Source organism: Podarcis pityusensis (genome assembly GCF_964106645.2).
Source record: "Podarcis pityusensis genome assembly, chromosome: 3".
Classification (NCBI taxonomy): domain Eukaryota; kingdom Metazoa; phylum Chordata; class Lepidosauria; order Squamata; family Lacertidae; genus Podarcis; species Podarcis pityusensis.
In genome coordinates this window covers 77402789-77428472 of record NC_138026.1, presented here as the reverse complement: position 1 = coordinate 77428472, position 25684 = coordinate 77402789, and the positions used below count along the sequence as shown (strand labels likewise).

General features: G+C 43.2%; 2 protein-coding genes and 1 long non-coding RNA gene across 4 annotated transcripts in view; 1 reads left to right on the top strand and 2 right to left on the bottom strand.

The window, feature by feature from the left end:
• MTR (5-methyltetrahydrofolate-homocysteine methyltransferase) overlaps nt 1-1044 on the bottom strand; it is a 67188-nt gene extending 66144 nt beyond the window's left edge. Inside the window, exon 1 of one of the 2 annotated variants that reach the window (XM_080997649.1) lies at nt 635-1044. In XM_080997649.1, coding sequence (XP_080853775.1) covers nt 635-689 — 55 coding nt within the window. In that variant the 5' untranslated portion in view covers nt 690-1044. The remainder of the gene's footprint in view (nt 1-634) is intronic. The other variant, XM_080997644.1, reaches the window with a different exon arrangement.
• Nucleotides 1045-2285: 1241 nt separating this feature from the next.
• Nucleotides 2286-8963, top strand: LOC308472728. Its single transcript, XR_013983679.1, has 3 exons — nt 2286-2480; nt 4360-4492; nt 8799-8963. It is a non-coding gene; the product is annotated as an uncharacterized lncRNA (long non-coding RNA).
• ACTN2 (actinin alpha 2) overlaps nt 6912-25684 on the bottom strand; it is a 50786-nt gene continuing 32013 nt past the window's right edge. The window contains exons 13-21 of the mRNA XM_080997677.1: nt 24955-25063; nt 23512-23652; nt 21632-21814; nt 20340-20474; nt 18832-19011; nt 16320-16466; nt 9962-10027; nt 8896-9054; nt 6912-8259 (exon numbers count right to left, since the gene is read on the bottom strand). Of these exons, the coding sequence (XP_080853803.1) occupies nt 8101-8259; nt 8896-9054; nt 9962-10027; nt 16320-16466; nt 18832-19011; nt 20340-20474; nt 21632-21814; nt 23512-23652; nt 24955-25063 (1279 nt within the window). The 3' untranslated portion in view covers nt 6912-8100. The remainder of the gene's footprint in view (nt 8260-8895; nt 9055-9961; nt 10028-16319; nt 16467-18831; nt 19012-20339; nt 20475-21631; nt 21815-23511; nt 23653-24954; nt 25064-25684) is intronic.

Sequence of the window (25684 nt, the reverse complement as noted above, 5' to 3'; positions counted from 1 at the left end):
ACATATTTAGAAAGCAAGTTACTGTGCCTCTTAATGATGTCTCACAGGGTACTAATGAATACAGAAGATCCATTTATTGCCTACTATCCATTGTCCAGCTCAACACTGCCAAAGGTTTTTCAATCCACATGCTTTATTGCATCATGTTCTGTCCACCACGACAGCTACTAAAGAGAAGAAAGTTATAAAAAACACACACTAATAAGTCTAACTAGGGGAAAGAATTAGGAGTGGAAGGCAACTAACTTTACCCTCAGAGCAGACCTACTGAAATGAAGGGTCCGAACTTTGTCGCGCTCCTTAATTTCAACAGGTCTGCTTATGAGGCAAAGTTAGCTGGAAAGAGTTACCCCCCCCCCCGCCAACTTCTTGTTCTGCACCCAGAAACCGCATGAACTATCATCCATTACGTTCTCTGCAAAAAATATCTCCTCTCCCGACACACCGTTAAAGCCTGCCTCAGCGACTACTCTCTTCCCTTAAGTGCCAAATAAAACTTTGCTGCACCAGCTGTAGCGGGACACACACGCACGCGCGCGCGCTCCAACCCCCCAGACCCAGCGGGAAGAACGCGAGGCCAGGACCCAAGCTGCGCACCGCATGACCTGGAGGCTCCCGGCAAACAAACACGCACCGTCCGACTGCTGGCCGCCGGACTGATGAGGCGGCTCGTGGATGGCGGGCGACATCCCGCTCCGCGCTCGCCTTCCGACACCGCAAATGGGAGAAGAGCCCCAATTCGCTGGCTGGGGAGGCCGTAGGCAGGGCAGGGCGGAGAAGGCGCCTGCGCGTCATCCGGGTATTGTACCGGGCTTTCCTTCTTCGCTCGCTCGTGAGCTCCTGTTTTCGCCGCCTCGGCTGTGAGGAGAGGCGGAGCTGAGCGGGTGGACGGCGTTCCTCTGTGTTCGGTTTCTCTGTCTATTAAAGGCGCCCTCTTTCGCCAACGGCTATTGGTTTTATTCTTCTCTCCCTTCCCCGAAACCACGTACAGTACCCAGATTTAATAAATGAATCAGTGCTGGATTTATGTATAAGCTAAACAAGCTATAGCTTAGGGCCCTACTCTCATGGGGCCCCCCAAAAAATTAAAGGAAAAAACCACTGGATGTACATTTCCAAAATATAAGAGGAAAAAACAAATAAAATAAAACCTACATACAGCAACAGTGTTTTGTGTTGTGTAGGCTCCTATGGTGTAAGTGATGGGCCCTGCCTGCTAGCCTGCTCCCTAAAATATGCTCATTTCTATATACAGTGGTACCTTGGTACCTTGGTTCTCAAACTTAATACGTTCAGAAGTCTGTTCCATATAGCATATATTCAACACAAAAACAGCGACAATTTGTTGACAGAGGACAGCTGGACATATAAAGGGCCCCATTACCTTCAGTAGCTTAGGGCCTCATCAAACCTAAATCCGGCCCTGGTTCAAGGACAGGTTCCCAGAAGAGGCACCATGGCCTCGATCTGAATTAGGGAGGAAGGCAACGCTAGACCTCTTTTGCAAAGGATGCAGAAATGTCGAAAGGGCGCCGTGTCCTAGTTCGGCTTCCAGCACTCGCTCCACACACACTGTGCTCCAAAAGAGTGTGCCATGTAGCGGTTAGGGTGTCGGGACAGGACCTGGGCTAGCAGCGTTCAAATTCTAGCCGGCCGTGAAGCTCCCTGGGTGACCCTGAGCCAGTCGCTGCCTCTCAGCCTAAGCTACCCCACTGGGTTGTTGTGGGGTTTAAATGAGGAGGACTGCCTTGAGCTTCTTGGAGGAAAGGTGGGGCACAAAATAAATAAAATGAAGTGTAGCATCTTGCTTACGAAAGCTCATGCCCTCCAAATTTAATATGTCGTAGGGCTGCGTTTCTACACTACTGATGAGTGCATTTTAAAATGTAGAGCCTATACTTAGGTATACAACTCTTGCTGGGCTAAGAATTGCTGTGGTCGTTTTCCACCCCATCTATTTAGCATTTTTTCTCTTTTGCTTTAGTGCTCTGAATGCTGGATTCTTTTTATTTCTTCCAGGAATTAGTTTGTAGAACTGTCCTTGCCAGTTTCCTAATACTGGATTGATTGATTGATTGATTGATTGATTGATTGATTGACTGACTGACTGATTGATTGACTGGCAGGCAGGTGAGACTGCTGGAAGCAAAGGTAGATCTAGGGGAGCACAACCATTGGGTCGCACCAGGTGCTGAGCTTCTGGGGCGCCACAACAAGTGCCACAACTATGAAGTCCAATGGAAGGCGGGGGGCAGATTTTGGCGTTGTACAGGGCACCACTGAACTTTGAGATGCCACGGTCCACCACTGCTGGAAGATGGGAGCCAGTTTGCTTCATACTGAGCAGCTGGGTAGAATACTGCCTGCACATTTCCCCCTTACACCTCTGTGCATAAAAGTTTAGGTAAGCAAGAAGCATCTCAGTTCAACGACACATTCCAGCCTGGCAGAAACACTCAAGGGAATACAAAGCAGGGCTGGTAAGTGGTGTGGAAAGTCTCATGGACAAGATATCTCACATCCCTGGTTTAAACTAATGTGCAAAGCAGGCCTAATTCAGTTTCATGTCCTGTGCATATCTACTGTAAGATGCATGACAACTCAAGCAGGCCTCTTGTTCATATTTTATATTTAAGTCATCACAATCTCTTAATAAATTAAGTAAGTTTGCTGGAAGGCTGTCATTGGATGAGTAGCAAAATGATAGAGTCATTAGTTCTCCCATGACAAAACTTGGCTTCTTGCATTGACTGTGAACTTTTATCATGGTTCTGGTTAACTTATCTGTTAATTTTGAAAGTATCAAGTTGTTATTCATTCTGAAGAGCAAGATCTTTCTTGGCACATCCCCAGACCTCACCCCAGATCACTGAGGCACAACCTACCATATGGGCAGTTTTTGAGAATAAGGGGTAACTGTTCCACAGAAACTCATTTTGTATGTGAATCTCATGTTACTGAGTAATCAGCTACTTGGCAGTGACATATAGCTTAAGTAAAGCTTCACAGGTTTCATGACCTGATCTTTGTCACTGATAAGGGTGCATATATTTGAAGCTATTTGAAAAAAATACTTCTTGATGAATGGGTGGGAGTTTTCACTTATTGGGAGCAAGTAAAACTAAACTTATTACAGGAAGGAGCTGTGTTGGTCTGACGCAGTTGAAATATATATATCTAAATAAAAAAAATTGTCCAGTAGCACTTTAGAGACTAATTACGTTTGTTCTTGGTATAAGCTTTCGTGTGCATGCACACTTCTTCAGATACGAAGGGGAGATACAGGGAGAAGTATCTGAAGAAGTGTGCATGCACACGAAAGCTTATACCAAGAACAAACAAACTTAGTTGGTCTCTAAGGTGCTACTGGACTATATATATATATATATATATATATATAATTACGTTTATATCCGTTATAATGATTCCATATTCTAATGCTAATGATATACACACAACACACACACACATGTATTTGCAAGTTTGGGCCTTTGATGATACAGAAAATAACAATATATTAAAACACTTTGCTAAGGTTAAATACTAAGGAACTCACCCTAAATAGTATTGGTATTTGATAACCAAAGATTATTCACCTACAAAACCATTTATATCTGTTATGAATTTTGGGGAGAGCCAAGCTAGCTTTCTGTGTTGAAGTGATAGCCTGGGTGATGAGGCATTAAGGGAAACAAAGGAAAGTGGATCTGTGTAAGATGCTGTCTACTGGCTGGTAGTTAGAAAAAGACAAAGGCAAAAGTTGAGTGGTAGTGCTATGACCTGGAAGTAGAGCAGTAAGCTGGAGAGAGAGCAATTCTTGAGAGCAATGTTTTATTCCTGTTGGAATCCAAGGCTGCGATTATGGCAGAAAAAATACTGTTTTCTGATGTCCATGCTGTGAGCCCCTCCATCACAGGCTCAGATTGTATATATGTAAATAAACCATATATCATAAAGACACCACAATCTCCGCTGTGACTAATTCCCAAAGGAAACATTAACCCAGAGTAAGTGCCTGGAACCCCTGGAATTTTGCACTGTTCAGAGATTGGGGTGGCATGCAACATATCTAAATAAGAGAAGGACAAACAACAGGAGATCTTGGAGTAGATGAATATTCTCTTTCAATAAAGGCTCAAGGTTTTCCATTTATTTTAGATTCCAAAAGAAATTGTATCAAAGAAAGCACTCAAATCTTATTTATTTCTCTGAATGTGATTTTTAAATATAGTAAACTTGCAATCTCCAAAACATTAAAAACCAGGCCAGAAAGATTAAAAATGCAGGAGGGGCTCCTTGATCTTTTCTCTGCCCCTTAATTTACCACCACATCTCCTTCCCCTTGCCTTTTATTCTCAGCTGTCTCAGAAGCTGAACATAAGTCTAGGTGAAAGAGAAAAAGGCCTAGAGGAGAGAAAGAATCAGCGTGTGGTAGCCTGCTTGAGCATTCTTCTCCCGTCTTCTCATTCGCCTTTGCAGACGTCCTCCCCAGGCAAGTTGAAAGTTATGTCAAAGGAAATATGTGTGTTCGCTGGCATCATATGTAGTTTTACAGTAAAAAATATGCAAGACACATCAAGACGATGAGCATCCCATTGCAGGAGAGAGCGCAGCATTAAATATCTGCTTGTGTTTTTAGTGTAGAACACCAGCTGTCATTTGCCCTGCAGTCTTCTTTGGGGATTAGAAATCTCCTTCATGGATCAGAAATCACATGTCAAAGGCCATTTTCTGTTGGTGTTGGCAGGCTTGTTACTGTTGGGTGAGGATGCTGGATGGATCAATCATCCTATGGGAATAATTCCAGGAGAGGGAGGCAGGTAGGCAAAGATCACCTCAGGGCTTGCTCTCTGGCCAGACTTTTATCTCCCCACCCTGAGTGATCTACCATCAGCTGCTCTGGGGAAAGGATCTTTAGTATGTTAAAATTGCTTATTGTGTTTTTAAAATATGCAACTTAATTTATAATCTGCCTTGGAAGAATTTGTATCCTGAAAGATGGGATATAAATAATCGTAACAAATAAATGGAAAATGGAAGATCAATTAAAACAAGACAAAACTATCATGGTTTCTGGAGCAACCCTTAGCTCTGAGTAGCTCGCTAGAGTGATGTGGAATAGACAGTTTTCCAGTACTTTATTTTTCCACGGAAACTCTTCCTTAAGTTCATCAGGAATGACAACTGGATGCCAATTGCAAATACACTATTAGACTAGTTTCAACATTTTTAGCTTCATTAACTAAATACAAGTAAAATAAACTTGCTAAATTAGATAACAGTCTAGAGCAGATTAGTCCAATGTGCAGCCCAAGGGCCACACATGACCATCAGTGCCTCTTTTGGCAGCCCTCAGCAACATTTGACACCCCTCCAGCCCTTGCAATGCCTTCTGAAAGCTGAGTAAGCAAGGCGCTGGCCTTTGGGAAGGAGGGCTCTGACAGGGTCCTAGAATCCTTCCACCTCCTTTCCAAAGCCTGGCTAGTGCTTTCCCAACTTTGGGGAGGAGGTGGGAGGGTTCCAGGACCCTGCCAGAGCCTTACAACACCTTCTCAAAACCCAGCGCCTCCCTTAGCCAGCTTTGGGAAGGCAACCCTATTCCAGAAAACCCACAACAGTAACTCATTATTATGTTAATTAAAAGAGGTTGAACTGACTTTGTGTTAGCATGCCCAAGCATTCATGCTTATATGCAGTTGGACAATTCAGTTCTTATGGGCTTAAAAGTTACCAGTTATACACCTGCAAAATGGGAGCCAAATTGATCTTTGTGTCAAGGCTGGGCTGTTACATGCAAATAGTTCATTCTGTAGAACTCCACATATTCCTTTGCAACGGAGGCTGGTGACACTAAATGCAGGTGGTGTGGACAGGGCCCGAAACCTTTTCGAGGGCTGTTGTAATGACCTACCTGTGTCTGCAGGAGGTCTTAAAGGGGAGCTCAGATCCATCCACTCTATGGTGATAATTTTGATTGAGTAAGGGCTGGCTCTCAGAAAGTAATTGCCACCATGTAATGGGTGGTGATGGACCTGCCACTATGCCATTCTCTGATGGAGACTCTGTGTGTGTAAACTGGTACCTCTGTGTGGTGATCTTTCAAGCAGTGCCAGTTTATACAATACCAACTTTACCTTACAGGTAAATGGGAATATTTGTCAAATGTGAATAAGTCATCAATATAGTGTGGTTAAGAAGCATATAGTATTTGCCATTGACTGCATACTCGACATGATTCCAAAGATGTAGCCTGAACAGAATAATAATAGGCATAGCGTGGTTGAACTTGATATATTTTAACAAATATGCTGTCTTCCCAGCAGCTACAAGTAAAAAACCCCAACCCCACGGCATTCTTTAGAGATGGAGTATTGAGGATGAACTGGAGGCATTTTATTCTAAGCTGAGTGTGAAGAATTTCCTGCTGATAACTGCAGACACCTGTACACTTAGATTGTGTTTCAAACGCAAACAGGTGCACCATATCATGTGTGTAACAGATGCTAGACTTGGGATCCTCAGATACCTCTCTTGGCACCCACCACCCTGCCCTTTTAAACATTTTTAAAATGTCAGTGAGAATTTTTCCAAATGTGCCCCAACTTCCCAAAACGCTGGAGACCATGTGCTGCTCCATGAGAAAAACAATGTGTAGGGTTCACCCAACTCTCCTGAGTCAACACCTTTGTTGAGAAGCAGTTTGCCACCACTCCTTATGGTCAAATTATTACTTATAAGCATAGTTGACATTTCCTATGTAAAAGAAATAAAAGATGGTCAAGTGGCTTGCTAAGTAGAGTTCTCCAAAGGAAATCAACTAAATTGGGAGAAAATTTGGGGAAAGACACCAAGTATATCTAGTTGTGCATTGTTTTGAAGGTATACTGAATGAATCTCCATAACTAAATCCATTTTAATGTTTGAAAAGCAGGCTTTATTTAACAGGCACATTTTAAGAATACAGGGCTGTATGGTGTTCTTTGCCATTTGCTGATACTTCTAAGTGCTTGCATTGCACCCCCCCCCCCCCACGACTGCTTCAAGTAAAAAAGTTTATTGCTCTATATAGGCTTCTAGGATGACAAATGGTTACCAATAACCTGCCATACATTTGCTGTACTAAGGTAAAAAAAAACCTGACTAAAAACTGACATTCAGCATTAATCAAGAACAAATGCAGCAGAACAATGAACACAGCATAAAGCAAAACAGTTTAACACAAACATGTTGAGCTTCTTTATATTATCCTGTTAATTTTGTGCCCTTTCAGCTGCCCAGGTAAAAGCCAGGTATTAGGTGATAACCAATATTAGTCATACTCAAGAGCAGAGCCATTGAAATAAACAGACTTCTGTAACTTGTCTGCTGATTTTAATGGCTGTGCTCTGAATATGACTTAGCTGAATATAATCTATTGCTTTTAATCATCCATCCGTTGACATAGAACTCTTGAGGCTCTGTGACTTTTATGCCAACAGAAAGCCAAACCAAAATTAAAAACAGAGTTACACATTAAAATAAATTAATTAATTAGAGTTCAGTATGATATTAGGTAGTATGTTCTTGGTTTGATTCATTTCCTTGTTTCTCTCGTATATGCAACTCTACCTGCAGAAGCGTGCCAAATCTGGTCTCCACAGATGAGAGCACTACTTCAGCATGAAAGTAAAAAAACAGGCACCTGGAGGGGAGACTGTGAAAGACTCGCATAAAGCGTGGATAATTCTTAAGGAAAACATTTCATGAATTTTAATGTTTTAATGGGCTAAACTTTCAAAAGGTTTCGATATTTTATCTTTTTCCTGAGGCTTCCTAACTTGACACTGAGAGAAATACTTCCTACAGGCTCTGTTTTTTTACTTTAAATTACAACCAGGTAAGGCGTTAGGCAAATGCAGTGGGTAACTATATAAGGCTGACAAACTACATATGAACGATGTAAAAAACTATCAATGCTGCACACTTTATTTGATATACTGGTTACTCACTGAATGTACCTGCTAAACTTATTTTGAAGTCAGCTTGCCGCACTTTTCAATGAGCAAACTGGAGGGTAATACATATATATTCACTTAACATGCCTAAGGTGACCGCTGCTCGTTACAGGTCACTTTCGCCATACAATGCTGATGAAAATGAGGTATAATCCAGAGCTCCAGGAACACCACCTGGACCTTTGTAGGCTGGCATTCTTTTGATGCAGTACTGAGCTTGCTCGGGTGGCAGTTCTCGAAGCAGCTCCTCAGCAAGAATATAAGGCTGCAAAGATTTATAAAAAGGAATTTCTTCAGAGGTTTTCCTGTAACTTCTCAACTTCAGAAAAAAATATGAAATATTTATTGTTTATACCCTACAGTGGCAATTCTATAGGGCTGGTCAGAAGCCCAGGGAAACTGTGATATGCCATAAATATATCATACTGCATTCTCATAGCTTTTCCTACCAGTTATGCTAGGGCATTTCTACATATTTTACAGGCCTCTGATACAATTGATTCACACAAGCCACATGACACCCATGTGTAGTTCCTCTGATCCTTGGCATTTTTCACTGCAAGCTAGGATTGTGCAGCAACCTGTCTGGACAAAATTGTGCTTTCCTCATTAGAAAATTTGAGCTTGCGTGTACTTTTTAATTTCAGCTGCAGAATTTGGGGCCTATAGAATTTGTAAAATTTAGGTCAAGTTTCTCTAGAATTGCCATGAGCGGACTTGTCACTCTGGTTTGCCAAAACCATCCTGCTGCTATCCTTTATTTAAGCCATGTGAATATTATTTAACCTGCTGTTTTCAACCTAGGTTGTAGAACATTTTCTTCAGCTTTTCTAGCATTTGGGTATCCTGCATGAGCTGAGGGAAATGGAAAATCCCACCATCTGCAGACAAAAACACTGACCTTATCTGAAGCCAGGATCTTGAAAGAAGCAATAACTTGTTCAGCAGTGTCAGTGTCTGCAGTCTCTCTGGTCATGAAGTCAATAAAAGATTGGAAGGAGACTGTTCCCTGACCGTTGGGATCAACTAAGGACATGATTCGGGCAAACTCAGCTTCACCCTTGGGTACGATTCAAAATCAGTCATGGTAGAGGGAAAAATAAGAAAGAATTATATAAGCAAATATATACAACCTCACAGTTTTGCTTTTTAAAATACAAAATTCACTTTTGTGTCCAAATTGTCATTATTTTTATGTACGCAAAAATTTCTTTTAAGTATTTTCAGATAGGAAGGGGTTATTTCACAGCCATGGGTCACAAAGAGAGCTAAGCAGGCTTAAGCCCACTGAAATCTGGTGCTTTATTCAATTGTGGTCTTGAAGCATAGCACAAATACCAAAACTAAGCATAACAAACCAGAGGTGGAATTAAAAGTTGTGCTATTATGATAGTTTGGTCAGCACAAGTGTTTCTGCTTGCCATATGGAACAATCTCCCCTATTCTCCCCTGTATGCTCTTCCGGGGGTCCTCCTGACCACCCAAAGCAGGTGGGGGCATGCAGAGGAGGAGACCAGGGAAGTCTCATTGCAACTCATTGTGCTGGCTCCTGTTCACACAAATATTCAGTTGAATCAGGTCTCATGAAATTTTAAACAATCAGTTTATGGAGCTGCTTGGTTTTATTAAAAAAAAATAATAATAATTAAAAGATTTACTTTATCCAGAAAAGTAATAGAATATATTCTGGTGTATTTGTATGTCTTTGTGAACATAAAATTTATCTGTGGATAAATAATGTTTAAGTTAATGTCTATGTCCACAAAGGCATACAGATACATTTGTACATGGCTATAGGGGTGAAGAAACAAGTTTTCTTCACCCCTATAGGATTTGAGTAACTTGAGTTTGGCTGTGGGTGTTTTATGATAGCATCCATAATTCTGCTAGGGCACCTGTAGTGTAAAATGCTGTATCTGTAGCATGTGGAACACTTTAACAAATCAACTATATCTTAAAATTCATACCAGATCATAGCCCATGGAAATTAAGCAGGCTCTGAAGTCATCATGGTCCATAAGCCCATTCTTCTTCTGTTGATGGGAAGAAGTACACAGAACATAGCAAGAAAGGTTTCACAAATCACAAGCAAGAAGTTCATCAGGATTCCCATGAAGTTAAAATAACCCCACCATCAATTGCATGATACACAGGGTGTTTTTTTGACGGACCAGTCCAACCATCAGTTGAAGGGAGGAAGAAGTAGATTACATGAAAGCAAACATCACTAGAAATAATATCAGGAAAGGGCCAATGAGATGCAGCAAACAGAATCAAAGAAGACAAAGTGGCAAGGGAAAGGAAAGTTTAACACTGGAGTGGCATACATTTAATTGTTTTTAACATTAGTGTTGTAACATCTGTCAAGAATTACAGTGCTTTTAAAGACTGATTTGTAATATAGGCATTGTTGGCATGTTCCCCCAAAACTGATTTTTTGAGCAGAAAGTACTTATTTGTGGGACTTGGAATTATTTTATAGTTTTATTTGTTGGAGTGATGGTTTGCTTTGCATCCAATTATTGGATTCCTTTGCCTGGGATCAGGATAAGTGGAATTAAAAGGTTGCATGTTTTACCCTGTGGTGGTTTTTTTAAGCTCCACTGGAAGGCAATTATATTAATTAAAGTAAGACTATTAACTGCCGAGATCTAACTTTAAATGAGACATTGATGTGGAGGTTACTTGAACTGATTGCCAGAGTTTATTTTACTATTTAGTTTGTTTTCCTGTATTCTTTCCACCTTTTCTAAACTGCAGACGCAAGCTTTATTCCATGGATGGGGTAGTAATAATAATAATTTATTTATACCCCACCCATCTGGCTGGGTTTCCCCAGCCACTCTGGGCGGCTTCCAACAAAATATTAAAATACAGTAGTTCATCAAACATTAAAAGCTTCCCTAAACAGGGTACCTATGACCTCCAGGTCTTGTTGGACTACAGCTTCTAACACCCCTGGCGGTTGGCCAAGCTAGCTGGGGCTGAGTTCAACAACATCTGGAAAGACACAAATATCTCATATTTGCTTTAACTGCACTGGTACCCAAACTGCCAGATTGTCATGTCATGCAGGGGAACAACAGAAGAGAAGAAGGTACACAAAAAATTAATTTGGGTTATTAAATCAGACCATTGATCTATCTAGCTCAGTACTATCAACACTGACTTTCAACAGTGTTTCAGATGCGACATTCCCAGCCCTATCTGAAGAAGGAATTGAACCTGGGACGTACTGCATGCAAAATGATCCCCTGCCACTGAACTACAGGCCTTCCTTTACTGACCCAGAGAGCAGTGAGAGCGGTTAACACTTTCTGCTTTACCAACTGAAATCACTTGCCTCCTCCATAACTGTTCACCCAGAAGGGCAAACCTGGGTACCATATAGATAGATGACGATAGGGGAAGAGGTGTTCCTTGAACTGGTACTTATGCTAAGGGCCAGATGGAACACCTGCAGAAGTTCCATCAGGGAAGGACTAAGGTCTCTGACCACCAGTTGCTTATCCCTATCAAATATAAGCATGTAACAAAAATGAACTCAAAACAACTCTACTCTCCCTACTCTCCAATAGTAGGGTCCAATGGCATCTAGGGAATGGGGAGTTCTGATGCTCATTGCTTTGTGTCACAAGCACTTTATTCCAAAGGGTCTCAAAAAACACAAACAACTTTCCATAAGGTAATTTCAGTTGTAATTGCTGTTACAGTGGTACCCCGCAAGACGAATGCCTCGCAAGACGGAAAACCCGCAAGACGAAAGGGTTTTCTGTTTTGGAGGCGCTTCGCAAGACGAATTTCCCTATGGGCTTGCTTCGCAAGACGAAAGCCCATAGGGAAATCTCCGGGGACCTCTTTTAAATGCTGGTGGTGGGGAGCAAAGCCTTTCCCCCCCTCCGGCCTTCAGAAGAGGTCCAGGAAGGCCGGCGGGGGCCGAAAGGCTTTGCTCCCCACCGCCAGCATTTTAAAAGCAGTCCGGGATAGCAGGGAAGAGCTTCCCGCTATCGCGGACGGCTTTTGAAGGCAGGCGGGGGGGAGCAAAGACTTTTGCCCCCCGCCCGCCTTCAGAAGAGGTCCAGGACCTCTTCTGAAGGCGGGCGGGGGGCGAAAGTCTTTGCTCCCCCCTGCCTGCCTTCCCGGGAGAGCGGAGAAAGGCAGCGCCTTTCGGAAAGCTCAAGATCTACCCACACTGGAAGAATGGCAGATGCAACTGATAGACTACATGGAACTAGCTGAGATGACTGGCAGAATTCGTGACCTGGGAGAAGAGAAGATGGAGGAGGATTGGAAGAAATTTAAGAACTATTTACAAAAACATTGCAGCTTGAGTGAATGCTAAGCAGGATGCTAGATCATAAATAATTGAGCACCACTAACTTAGATGATTTTAGAAAATAAGTGAGATTGAGAAAATATAACTCTTTCTGAGAACTATAAGATTATGAATATATAGAAGGGATATAAGAATGCAAATAAGATAACAAATTGCTGGTAAAAAGTTATAACGATGAAAGTGGGAGCGGGAGATGTGAGGAAGTCCAAAAAATAAATAAATGTGAAAGTATGTTAAGATATTTGTTATATTGCCTGTTACATTTATTTTTATTGTAAACTCCAATAAATATTATATATATAAAAAAAAGAGAAAGGCAGCGCCTTTCTCCGCTGTCCCGGACGGCTTTTGAAGACAGGCGGGGGTGGGCAAAGACTTTCGCCCCCCGCCTGCCTTCAGAAGAGGTCCAGGACCTCTTCTGAAGGTGGGCGGGGGGCGAAAGTCTTTGCTCCCCCTGCCTGCCTTCCCGGGAGAGCTTTTGAAGGCAGACGGGGGGCAAAGACTTTCGCCCCCCGCCCACCTTCAGAAGAGGTCCTGGACCTCTTCTGAAGGCAGGCGGGGGGCGAAAGTCTTTGCCCACCCCCGCCTGTCTTCAAAAGCCGTTCCCCCCCTGCCTGCCTTCCCGAACGGCTTTCGAAGGCAGGCGGGGGGGCAAAGACTTTCGCCCCCCGCCCGCCTTCAGAAGAGGTCCAGGACCTCTTCTGAAGGCGGGCGGGGGGCGAAAGTCTTTGCTCCCCCCTGCCTACCTTCCCGGACGGCTTTTGAAGGCAGGCGGGGGGGCCAAAGACTTTTGCCCCCCGCCCGCCTTCAGAAGAGGTCCAGGACCTCTTCTGAAGGCGGGCGGGGGGCAAAAGTCTTTGTCCCCCCCTGCCTGCCTTCCCAGGGGCTTTTACATCGCCCCGGACAGCGGAGAAGTCCTCCGCTGTCCCGGGCGATTTTAAAATGCCGCCCGCCAGCATTTTAAGATCGCCCCGGACAGCGGAGAAGTCCTCCGCTGTCCCGGGGTTTTTTAAAATGCTGGGGGTGGGAAGAAAAGCCCTTGTCCCCCCCCCCCCCAGCCTTCAGAAGAGGTCGGGGGACAGACTGTCCCCGGACCTGGTCTGAAGGCGGTTTCCTTAGGAACGCATTAATTGATTTTCAATGCATTCCTATGGGAAACCGTGCATCGCAAGACGAAAAACTCGCAAGAAGAAAAAACTTGCGGAACGAATTAATTTCGTCTTGCGAGGCGCCACTGTATATGTGGGGAAGAATTAGATTTCTATCCAAATTAGATAGAACTTATTTAAAAATCATTAAATTATATACCAGTGTCAAAATTATTGCCATAAGAAAAGGTATTTGGACAAATTACTAGCTAACAAAAGCACATTTATTGTCTGAAAAGGTCTGTTCTCTCTGACAAACACACATGCAACCCTTCCAGCTATTACCACCTAATTTAAATGGAATAATCCCTAGAAAATCAGATCAAAGACATTAATAATTGGATCCAATATGCACAAGCGTTTAAACCATATTTATCAGGCAGGATCTTAATTTTATGGATCTTTACTGATTGTTCTTCACTGAATTAAACACAGCATTTCCTTTTATTTTTCTGCTTAAGTACACCATCCAATCAAAAGCACTTTTAGAAACAACAGAATTAATTAGCTCGAAAGCAATTTTCTTTTGCAGCTGTTTCTAAACAGGAAGAGTAATACATTCTAGGAGCTGCTTTTTTTGTGTGCCAGGCATGAATAAGCACATGCATAAGAATGTTATAGAACTATGTCTGAGAGATATGAGCCAGCCAGCCAAACACCACTTAATAATCTAACCCAGTGGTTTTCAACCAGTTTGTCATGGCACCCTGGGGTGCCTTGAAGGATGGTCAGGGGTGTGCAAGCAACACTGGCTTCTGTCCCTCTTTCCTTCCCTCCCTCCTCTGATGCCTTCTCGTGTCTCTGCCTCCCAAAAGCTTGTGTGGCTGTTTGTTGCAGCAGCCCTGGCTACAAACTCCCTAGGCGAATGGTGCCTCTGGGGCTGGCCAAGGGGTGCTGGTTGCCAGAAGCTGAGGTGGTCTCAGAGTAAGCAAGCATCCAGCGAGGACGCCCAGCCAGCCAGTCCACCAGCCCTTCCTGTTGGGAATGGATAGACAAGTGGGAGGCTGGGCAGGCAGGCAGATGCTGCACTGGCCTTTCTTGGGCTTGCTGTGTGCAAGGCCTGCCTGGGGCTGAAGGGGAGCCTTTCCATCATGCATGCCCGGCAGCGCTCCTTGCTGACACCGCTGCCTCCTAAGGTAAGGTGCTAGCCTCACATTGACCTTTGGCCACTCTCCGTTGGAGGCCACTCTCCTCTTCCCAGGCCCTTGTGGGGCAATGTGAGGAGGCACCTCTTTTGGGGGCAGTGGGTGGGAGTTCAGAGAACAGGGGCAGTGGCTACCCAGAGGACTCCCAAGAAGAGTAGCTGATGGAACACTCTACAAGAGAGGGTGTTCGAGAACGGGTGAGAGGCTGCTAGCTATGCAGGCAAGGGGTGACATAATTGGGTTCCTGAGCCCCACAGGTGTCGCAGAAAGAATGGTGGTCAGTCAAGGGAGCCATGGACTCAAAAAGGTTGAAAACCTCTGATCTAACCTATTAATTTGTGCAATTTCTGCTTGATTGGCCTTAGAGACAGGTGTCAACTACTTCAACCATCAACCAATCCCTTTGCGTATTTCACATTATGCTTTGTGCAGCACCTAAACACATGGTTGGTGGAAAATACAAATGAAGTTGTAGGAAAAGTAATAGGGTGCTGTCTGAGATTATGGATGAGTTCTGGGGGTGGTTGTTGGTGAGTTGTTGGAAGGTATTTAGCAGTTCAGGAAGCTGGTATGGAACACTGGAACAGGAAGTACAGGAAATCGATACAGAGAAGACGACCTTTAATTCAACTGGATTACAGACCCAGACCGAGCACTTCAGGGACGGGAATGGATGCTTAGATTATGTCAGACAGATGTCTAATTTCTGGAAATACCTGCTAACTTCTGCAGCTTAAATCTAAACAGTCTATATCATTGAGGTCACTAGTATTTTGATTAGTTGGAAATTGGGAGTGAAAGTTACTTCCAGTTTCAAAGCCTGCAGAGGACTGGGGCTCTTTTTCAAATACAAATCCCAACATTGTTGTTCCCTGCACTTTTCCTCTGCCTCCCTGACTCAATTTGTATACATCTTACCAATTTATGCTTCAACATTTCAGCCTTCATTTCTTGATAAGGGAGTATAGGATCACACACACAGAGTATTCATCCACATCCCAAAATACTGAGATATAAAGTGGATTTCTTCAATAATACTGACTAAACCACGTCATGCACACCCCTCATGCTTTGGAAGTATGTTTGAAGGTTTTGTGGGGTTATGCTGCATAGACCTGCCCCTGCAGCCACCACATTCTCTAGCCATGGTCTGGCGAAAATCATGTGGAAGAACACTATGTACATACATATGTTAGTTTGCATATAGAGCCCAGGCCCACCCAAAATACAGCTAGAGGGGGCATGACTGGCATGAGCAGGGCTATGCAGAGCAGTCCCATTCACACATTATTTTGATGCACACAGGGGATTTGAATTAAGCTTTTTTCACAGAAATGGGGATGAGTGGGGTGGAGAAAGAAGACAGTGACTTGAGTACAAGGAGAGGAGTACTGCCAGGAAACAGGAGAGACGGGAACTATATCAAGGCTGTGAGGAGATATCTCTGGAATGTTTATGCTTCTCTGGATGAGAAGCTGTGGTTGGCCAGGAGTAAGACATTCCAAATAGATTTGGGGTTGCCCTGAGCGAGCACTTCTTGGGTAGAAAAGAAGATGTGAATGGCAGGTAGGGGCTTAGGGGAGGACTAAAGGAAGGCTTAATAAACACACATTAAGACAGTAGCAGAGAAGCACACACATGCTTTCTGGCACACCAGTTTCAGGTTAAAAAAAAGAAAGGAAAAGGGCTACTGTACCCTGTCAAAGTGATTAAACGATGCTCTGAATTCATTCATTTGTTGCTGGGTGATTCCTTTGGCATCTCTTGTAAGAATCTGATTCTCAACTTCATTGATCGTTCGGGCAATGGTGGTCAGTAACAGCTCCCATCCAACACGAATATGCTGTGGCAGAGAAACCGGGATGCTTTAAAGACAGCCCAAGAGAAAACCGACTGGCAGATTGATTGAAACTATTGATAAGTAGAACTGCTACCAAATACATAAAAGAATGATAGGTCAGAGGAAACCTACTCACTTAAACCAATTTGTATTCTGGTTTTCTATTTATCTGCATTGTTCAATTAGCAACTGAATTTCAGACAATGTTTTGACAAGCTTATTTATAAAACACCAGTTACTGGCTAATAAATATTGTAGAAATATTGCCGTAAACAACATTTCAGGATGAGGACTAACCTGGCAGATTCGGAAAGGCTATGATGGGTGACTGCTGGAGAGATCCACTGCTAGGAATATTTGGGTTTGACTGTGAATAGACCTGCCTATTATTGTGGTGTAGCAGAAGTGACACAATCCCTAGATTATATGATCAGAGGTGGAGTCAACGGGGGGGGGGGGGGCACTACGACAGTAACACAGTGACCAAGGCTAATCATGGGGGTATATAAAGCGAGATTCAGCATTTTATAGTATAGGGAGGTACAAGGTGTGCCTCAGGAAAGCAAATCCTCAGCTACAACAAGCCTATCCCTGACTTCATTATCAGTGAAATACAAGCTAGGTATGCTCTTCCTATGTCTTATTTTCAGATGTAAGATGGAGGTTGAGGACAGGAGGGTGGGGACAAAGAGGAGGGTGGGAGTCAGAAGTGAAAACAGGCTTGTGTGTGTCTTAAGCGTATGTGTGTTTGTGATGTGTGCACTGAGGGTGTGTGAGGGTGTTCTGTGCGTGTTCATGTGATGTGTATGTGTGTGCACAAGAGAGTATGGATTACCACAATCGTTTGTTTTGGCCACACCCACTTTTGCTTTGGCCACACCCCCACAAACACGTGGAGGACTGGCCAAGGGACAATGTAGCCCTCAAGCCCTAGTCTAGAAGGAATGGGGCACCATCCCTGCATTTTTCCAGATCATGGGCAATGCTAGGGACTACTTTTCACAACTTCATTTGGTAAGGAAGCTATGCCTCAGGTCTGGATGTAGCAAATGCCATTCCTCCCATCGCAACTTTTGATATTCAGTCTTGCAGTGTGCCTGAGGTTTTCTAGAAGATGGGAGATGGTACCCAGCTTGGTGCTCATCTACATGATGAAGAAGACTCCCTGGAAGCAAGTATAGCAGTACTCTAGCATCTGCACTGGTTTCCTGTGGCTTTTAGGGAACAATTTAAGAGAACTGGGCGTCCTCCAAATGACCCAAAAGACGGCTAAGGGGAGAAAGAGAAGTATTCTTAATGGCTGCCTATTTCTCAGCTCTGCTACTGCCTTCCTCTGGGAGTCTGTGACAAAACAGTAGCATCTTCTGAAGGCAGCTAAGCCCATTCTATTTTGCAAGCATTTAGTGGAGATAAATAGAGGGTTATTTTAGCTGTTATTTTTCTACAAGACACAATCTTTTACGATCCCATTTCATAAATCCTGTTTTATTGTTGTTGTTTTCCGACTTGAGCCCTGAGGGATATTGGGTGAGATATAAATCAAATAAACAAATGATTTGTTGGGCTTTCTATTGTGAAATGCAAGAGCAAGTTCATGGTTCATTTTTTAAAATGCCACCCATTTAAAGAGTGAAGGGGTGAATGCATTCCATTGCTATTTTTCCTGTGCAACTATCTACATTTAAGATCAGAAGCTGCCAAGGTACACAGCAACTTAATCTTCTTAAGCAGCTTGCAATAGGACAGATGTCTTATAGCAGAATTAAAAAAACGTAAAGGGCTTTCTACAGCAGAAAGCATTCCATCGCTGAACCAGTTTTAGAACTGAGGCAGCAAAAAAGCTAAATGTTAAAGCTATGAGACAGGCATTTGCCATGAACTGACAAGATGGGCTTAGGCTAGGCACACTTCAGTCTCAGGTGTGCAGGATGGTGACAGAGTTGAGCGTTTAAATGTAGATCTGGCTCAATTACCAAAAGAGTGGCAGGTGCCCATTCTTAACAGGGGCATGAGTTTGAGGAAAAAGGACTGGGGAATAGTAAAGAGGCTGGGAGTTCTTCTCTGGGAGCCCACTAGGGTTCCCAGAGTGGGCTCCCAGAGAAGAACCAAGCCACTATCTGTGAAGCTCATTGAACAGTCTAAAACATTATATAAACACTAAGTATTGTTCTATTGCAATGCACATTTTCCTGTTCTAGAACTGCATGAAAACACCCTTGATTTCTCATTTGAATTCACACAAGAATGCACCATAAAGTTGTGACTATCACCTTGAAAATCATGCAAACAGCAGTGATGCTGCAGATAGGATACATAACTAAAGAATGTGCTATGTAATTAAATGGCATAGAAAGGACTCAGTAGCTACCTCCATTGTGTAATTGGTGTGCTTATTATCGAACACCAGGGCTTCTTGAATCAGTTGATGGTCTCCTTCTAGTTTGTCAATATTAAGTTTGTAATTTATGATATTGTGCTCAAACTGCTTTAATTGGTTCATCTGGTCCTCTAACGGCCCTGCTATGTCAACAGAGCTCCGGGCAATTTCCTGCCAAAGGGGGAGAGTGAGAGAGAGAGGGAAAAATGTTAGTTTGCAAAATATATTTCTTCGTGGTAAATACATTTTAAAGCAGCAGTAAACTTAATTTACAAAAATCACAAAGGGAGGTAGGAACACTCATATTTGTGCATTGGCATAGATAGGTATCTGTATATAATAATCAGATGTGTGGGGAAATTTTGGTGCTCCAGATGTCATTGGGCCATAGGCCATGCTAGGTGGGCTGATGGGAGTGGGGGGGCCAACAACATCTGGAGAGCCACAGGTGCCCCACCCTTGATCGCGACACTTGTGGATGTTACAGAAGATGGGTTACTGCCTAGTTCCTATTAGCTGAAAACCATACTGTCCAACTCAAAGAGTGGAAAGGTGTGCCTCCAGGAAGGATTTGACACTGTGGTCACCCACCCTAGTAGCAATCAGCATGGAGATCACCCACAGATCTGGAACACAGAACACCTGCAAAACCCTTCATCTGGAAACACCCCAAATTGTGCATGCTCTACTTAGAAAGCTATTCCAAAATGTTTCTCCACCTGCACCACCCTCTTTGATGGTATGAAAGTGTTCACTTTTTTTTACTGTGAGGATGAGTCATAACACTATTATGACCTCAAGCAGCGTGTAAAACATATACAGACCTTTCTGCTTCTGTTTCCGCTCCACATCTTCTCTTATGTACCTTGTCATTGTCTCTGTTCTGCATGTCACATCCCTCTTGGTCTCCTTCTTTCAATCCTGTCTCCGTGGTCACATCCACACCATGCATTTAAAGCACTCTTAAACCATTTAAACAGGCATGGTTTCCCTCAAAGAATCCTGAGAAGGGTGATTGTAACTGTAGCTCTACAAGGGGTTGCCTAACAATTTTCAGGACCCTGAACAAACTACAGTTCCCAGAATTCTTTGAGGGAAGCCACAACTATGTTTGGAACTGTATCCCCACCATTCAGTTGGGCTATGTACCTTTCCTTATGGAGGCACTCCTCAGTAGCAAAATTGCTCTGCATCAACCACACTAGTCTCTCCTTCCCTGGACCTCCAGTACAACAAGATTCTCCCCATAATGCCTTTGTCAAATTCCCAGTTTTCTTGCTTTGGACTTACGCTGCCAGACACACCCACTCCTGTCAAGGAGTATCCCATTTTTTCTGTTGTGTATTTTCTGGCACTTAAAAAAAGATGGTAAGATTATAACTGATAGCGAGATAAAGTAACCGTTCGTTAGTTTAGCACCTGTGGAGTGATGGAACCTTTGACATTCTGCATACACCTCTAAGGAAACAGTAAAAGCTGCACATCTCAGTCAGAATTACCTCCATCTTGGTTTGGATCCAGGGTCCAATGACATTGGCCTGAGCAGCAAACTGGCGACGCAGGCGTTCATTTGCATGCTGGCGGGCCAGCTCCTCTTGCAGTGATTGATCCCTTACTGGGACAAGCTGTTTTACCTGCCAATGTGCAAAATTGAGTTGGTATGTAGGAAGTCAGATGCTGAAACATAAGAGGATTGGGGGCAGCAGGAGGCTACAAATGCATGTGGCTGATCGTACTGAAATCGCTGACCTCGCTAAAAACATAGGCCATTAACTGTTAACAACTCATTATCAAATTGCCCCCCTGTGTGGGGGGGTGCCCCATGTTGGGAACCACGCCTTAGATATTTTCACACATGAAGAAAGTAGTTTTAGGAAAGAATGACCCTTTCCACCCTTTCTTTTTTTTTTTTTACGCAATACAGAGAAAAAGGGAAATGGGATTTCTGGAATCTGCTGCCTAAACTGACAGCTTCACCTTGTCTTATCGCTTTCACTCTTCCCACTGAATGCTTTGCACCAACTGCAGCCATAGTAGGTGTGGTGGCAGCAGCCTATTGTTGAGGACCATTTAGCACAGTCAGTTTTTAATTAAATAAATGCTTCTACCATCTGATATCCAAGCCCAGAAGTCTGGCTTTCACATTTTGCTTCAGTAGCCCAAATGTAATATTTTACTTCAAGGAAAAAATTTCTACCGTGAGCATATTGCAATTACCATGTGAAATGCAGGTGCAAACAAATATTGGCTTGTATCTACGATATTTTTGGTGACAGCAGTACAGCCTCTCTCACTATCACTGCTGTTTTGTGAATTCTTACTTTTAATTCCCCCCCTTTAAAAAAATTCCTTAGGGTGTTATTCACTCAGTATTAGGGTTTTTCTTAAGTTTTGAAAAGCAGCAAGAGCAGTCTCTGCTCCGATAGTTCCCTGCCATTTCAAGCCCTTTTCTTGAAATGTTTTTAAAACCAATATCAGAAACACTAATCGTAATCTGGCTGTGGGTCTCACTGCTGTCCCTACTTACCTGCAAAGCCATCCCCACAACAGACACCCATAATTATTTAAAAGAGCAAACAGCTTCATACATAGCTATAACACCCACTCCAATCCTTTTTACTAGCTTCAGACCAACACTAAAAGTACAAAATTCCATTTTCAGGGTGGAATATTACCCCACCTGTATGGAACCGTTTGTAAAGTGTTAAAAATAATGTCAAATTCTGGAAAGGATGCATTTTCACTACACTTCCATGAGCTATAAACTAAATTATTTTTCTGCTTACAGTACCTTATCCCATTTGGTACGGATCTCATCCAGAGTGACAGTGGAGTAAGGGTTGTTAGGACTTATCCTGAGGCTGTAACTGTTAATCACTTTTTCCACTTCATTATGGATTGATACAATAGCTTGCCTTTCACCATCTGCCTCAGGCAAAGTGGCCTTAAACTGTTCGTGGGCAGTGATCAAACTCTGAAATCAGAAACAAAGGAATAAATGAAAGGATACATACAGTTGCATTGCCAGCTATATGGGCCTGTGTCATATTCCCTCTCCCATCTCAATATGTATGCAAATATAAGCAAGGTTGCATAGCTGATAAATTCCACAGACTCAATGTAAAGCCACCACTTCATCATTATTGGTAAGACAGACAAGAGGAGGCCCAGAGCTGAACACTGAGGGGTTAACTACATGTTACACAGAAATGCATGTAACAGAGTCCTGTTTTCCCCCTTGGAAAAGCAGCTTGGAGGGGATTCTGAGTTGTTTAAAACACATGTTCTGAACCTTCCAAGGCGAAAATAATTATTGGGAAACAACCTGAAGTAAAAACAAACAAACAAACAACAACAACAACAAAACAGCAGGCAGAGAAAGTGTTAAGAATCCCTGAAATTGGGAGCACTTGTGTGTTGAATAGGGTTGTCATACTTCAAACAGTGAAAATCCATACAGAAAAGTTGAGCTTTTCTTAGTTTTGCCCAAATTTGGCAAATTAGCATGTTGTTGAGCTATTTTTAAAGAAAACCACCAAAGACATTGCAATACATCTGAATTTTCCCATATTCCAGCTATGTCTGGGAAACACATACATAACATTTAATTAGCACATCAGTACACTGGTGCATGAAAACTTCTGTATGGGCATGAATTTAAGGGAGTTACAGTACTTGTGGCCATGATTGATTGTTCTAAGATGTTCATCTCAAACTAAGAAGTTCTGCAGAAAATATTTTCAAGGGAAAGTTAACAAACCTACCCAGAACTCTCAAAAAGACAGCCCTAGCAATTAGTAAAAAAATAAAACAAAAAAATCATATATCCATTACTGTCAGGAAGCTGCCACACCCCACACCCCAGCAGAGGGCCCACTGAACCCCAAGAGCCTCTTCCTCCTTGCATGCTGCTTGTGAGCATGCAAGTGGTGGCAAGAATGAGGAGATGGAACAGTGTCCTACACTGTCTCTCTGAGCATTTGTGTGGATTAGGCAAAAGTGAGGGGGTCAAACAATGTACAGTGGATGCAGTTTAATTCAGAGAGGGAGGCCAGCTGAGGCCCAAAAATCTGGAGCTGGTGCTAGACGGAGTTCTCTCCCAAACCCTGAAAGGCCAGCCAAATAGCACACTTAGCTGATGATTAGGTCTGTGCTGATCTCACAGTCTGTGCTGGCTCCATGCGCAGAAGAAAAGAGGACGTCCTGTACTAAACATTATATTGAGGCTTGCCCGATGGCAGAAGCGCTACATTTACAAATTTGGAAATGGTCCCTCCACTCAGTTACAATGACCTCCCCCTGGGCAGAGAAGGATGGGGATATATCTGTGCAACATGGGAAATAATGAAATGAGCAGGACTGAATTCAAGTCTCCCTGATGCATGTCTGGCAGTTTAATCATTACAAAATAGTATCTCTTGCCTCTCCGCACCCCATCACCACCATAAGATCCTGAAGATGCACGTGTCAGGATGAATGTGCCTAGTCTTTGCACATTTATAAAATTCATGACTTGGGATTTATTTTTTCTTCTAACACACAAATAAGGACAAGCAATATCTGAAGCGTCTTTTAATAGGGCTGCAATAGTATAGGCGCTTTCTTCACAGTGAAAAGGGAACATCTTCACTTCTCTAGGCTCACAATGAAAAATAAGAATAATAATATTACCTGGATCTCCTCTATGCTATGAACAATAAACATGTCTTGCAAGTCTTCCATTGCACCTTCCATCCAGTTGTTGAATGGAGCAGCTCTCTTAGCAAACTCCAGGTGAAGCTGGTCAATTGTTTCCAACAATTTCTCTGTCCTCTGTGAAGTAAATATACAGAAATGGACAAAGTGAGCCTTGCTTTTAGAAGTGTACACTCACTTTGGCTTACAGTTTGGATAGGCTCTGCAACCCTTTAGAAAACGCTACCAAAGTTAAAGGAAGTTCCGAGTGTACACAGGTAAAGGAAAGCAAAAGGGATTCCTGGGGACAGGCACTTGGGAGGTCATTGCTGGCTGTGTCACCACCAGTGCTACTGGATTTGACTGCTGTGGCATTGCTGTGTGTGCTGCGATTCAGAGGTTTGCACTGGAAGCATGTTCACATCATTCTGAGTTCACTGACTCCTTCCATATATCACCATTGCCACTTGCCCTTCTCCTCACTGGTGACCTTGGCTATGTTTCCAGAGAGGCATGTCTCTTTCTTTTTAAGGTTTTCTTTTCGTTTGTGTGTTGTGTGCTTTCTCCTCTATTTCTATGCTGAGTAGGCATGGATGTGGCAGCCATTCCCTCACTCCCCCAGCACAAGGGGCATATAGGATTGGGAAGAGCCATAGCTCAGCGGCAGAATACATGTTCTGCTTTGCATGCAAACGGATCCAGGTTCAATCCCCAGCATCTCCTGGTCGGACTGGAAATGGTCCAGTTTTGAAAACCCAGAGAACCACTGTCAGTCAGCGCGGAGAATACAGAGCAAGATGCACCAATTGTCTGACTCGGTATATAGAATCACTGAATTTTAGTGTTGGAAGGTACCATGCGGGTCATCTAGTCCAACCCCCTGCAATATGGGGATCTTTTGCCCAACATGGGGCTCGAACCTACAACCCTGATGTTAATGTTCTCAGGCTCTATCAACTGAGTGGTGACAGCTGCCTGCATTCCTGTACTAATATGCAGTTGATTTTTGAGGCGTGTTGATTCTATATTTTCATTGTACTCTGAAAATTATCATGAGCGGCTTTGTGATCCAGAAATGGCGGGGGAAAGGATACAGATTAGTTAAACTAAATCAGTCGTGAATTGTAAAAAGAAATTCGCACCATGCCATGCACCAGCTTTCCAAAGGGTGGTGCTAGAAGCATCCCCTCAACTCTAACATCCACTTGTGTAATTTCTTTTGGCAGTAATGCGGGGACAAGTCTTTTATAAGCAAGTCAGCCTTTTTTTATACACACACACACACACACACACACACACAACCAAAAAAGAAGACGAAGTTAAGGGTAATGGAGCACCATAGAAAACGTTCACTCCGCATCACTCAGTAGTCTACCACAATCTGTTAAAAACCCTCAGCCAGCCTGAGAAATCCAAGCTGCACCTTGATGTCAGGTTTACCTCCAATGCTTCTCTCCTCTTCTGAGTGAGTGTTCCCAGCCTGTCCCACTGATCACATATCTTCTGGCACCGATCATTGACACTTGCAGCATCATGGTAGTCCAGTTCACTAAAAGAAAAGGACCGCCGTCATTAAGAACCAACAAAAGTAGGGAATGTGGTGGTAGAGACCATGCACCAAGACATGACCACACATTCTTCTTATTCCTACTACTACTACTACTACTACTACTACTACTGTGATACCTTGGTTTACAACCATAATCCGTTCCAGAGGTCCGGTTGTAAACCAAAACAGGTTGTAACCCAAGGTGTGCTTTTCTGGTTTTTCACAGCAGGGAAAACTGGATCAAATGGGGGGGGGCTGGCATGGGCTGACACTGCGATGATGACATTAATGTCCAGCGGACGTTGCAAAAAACTTGTGAGCATGAGCAGCACCAGTTCCACCATCATCTCCAGTCGAGAATAGTGCTGAAACCGCTTTTCAACCCGTTTGCCTTGGAGGTCTGTCGTTTGAGAAAGTGGGGGGAAAGTCTAAAGCCCCTAGAGCTCATGGAACAAGTTTCATGGTTCCTTGGATCCTACCCTTGATTTCTGTAGTTTGAGACAAGACTTTATCTAGACTAGTTTTCTGCCAGATTAGCTGTGCGATTCTAGTGAGAGCCAATACATGCACTTTATCCTCAAGCTAGTTGACTTTTATGACTAGCTCATCATATGCTGCATT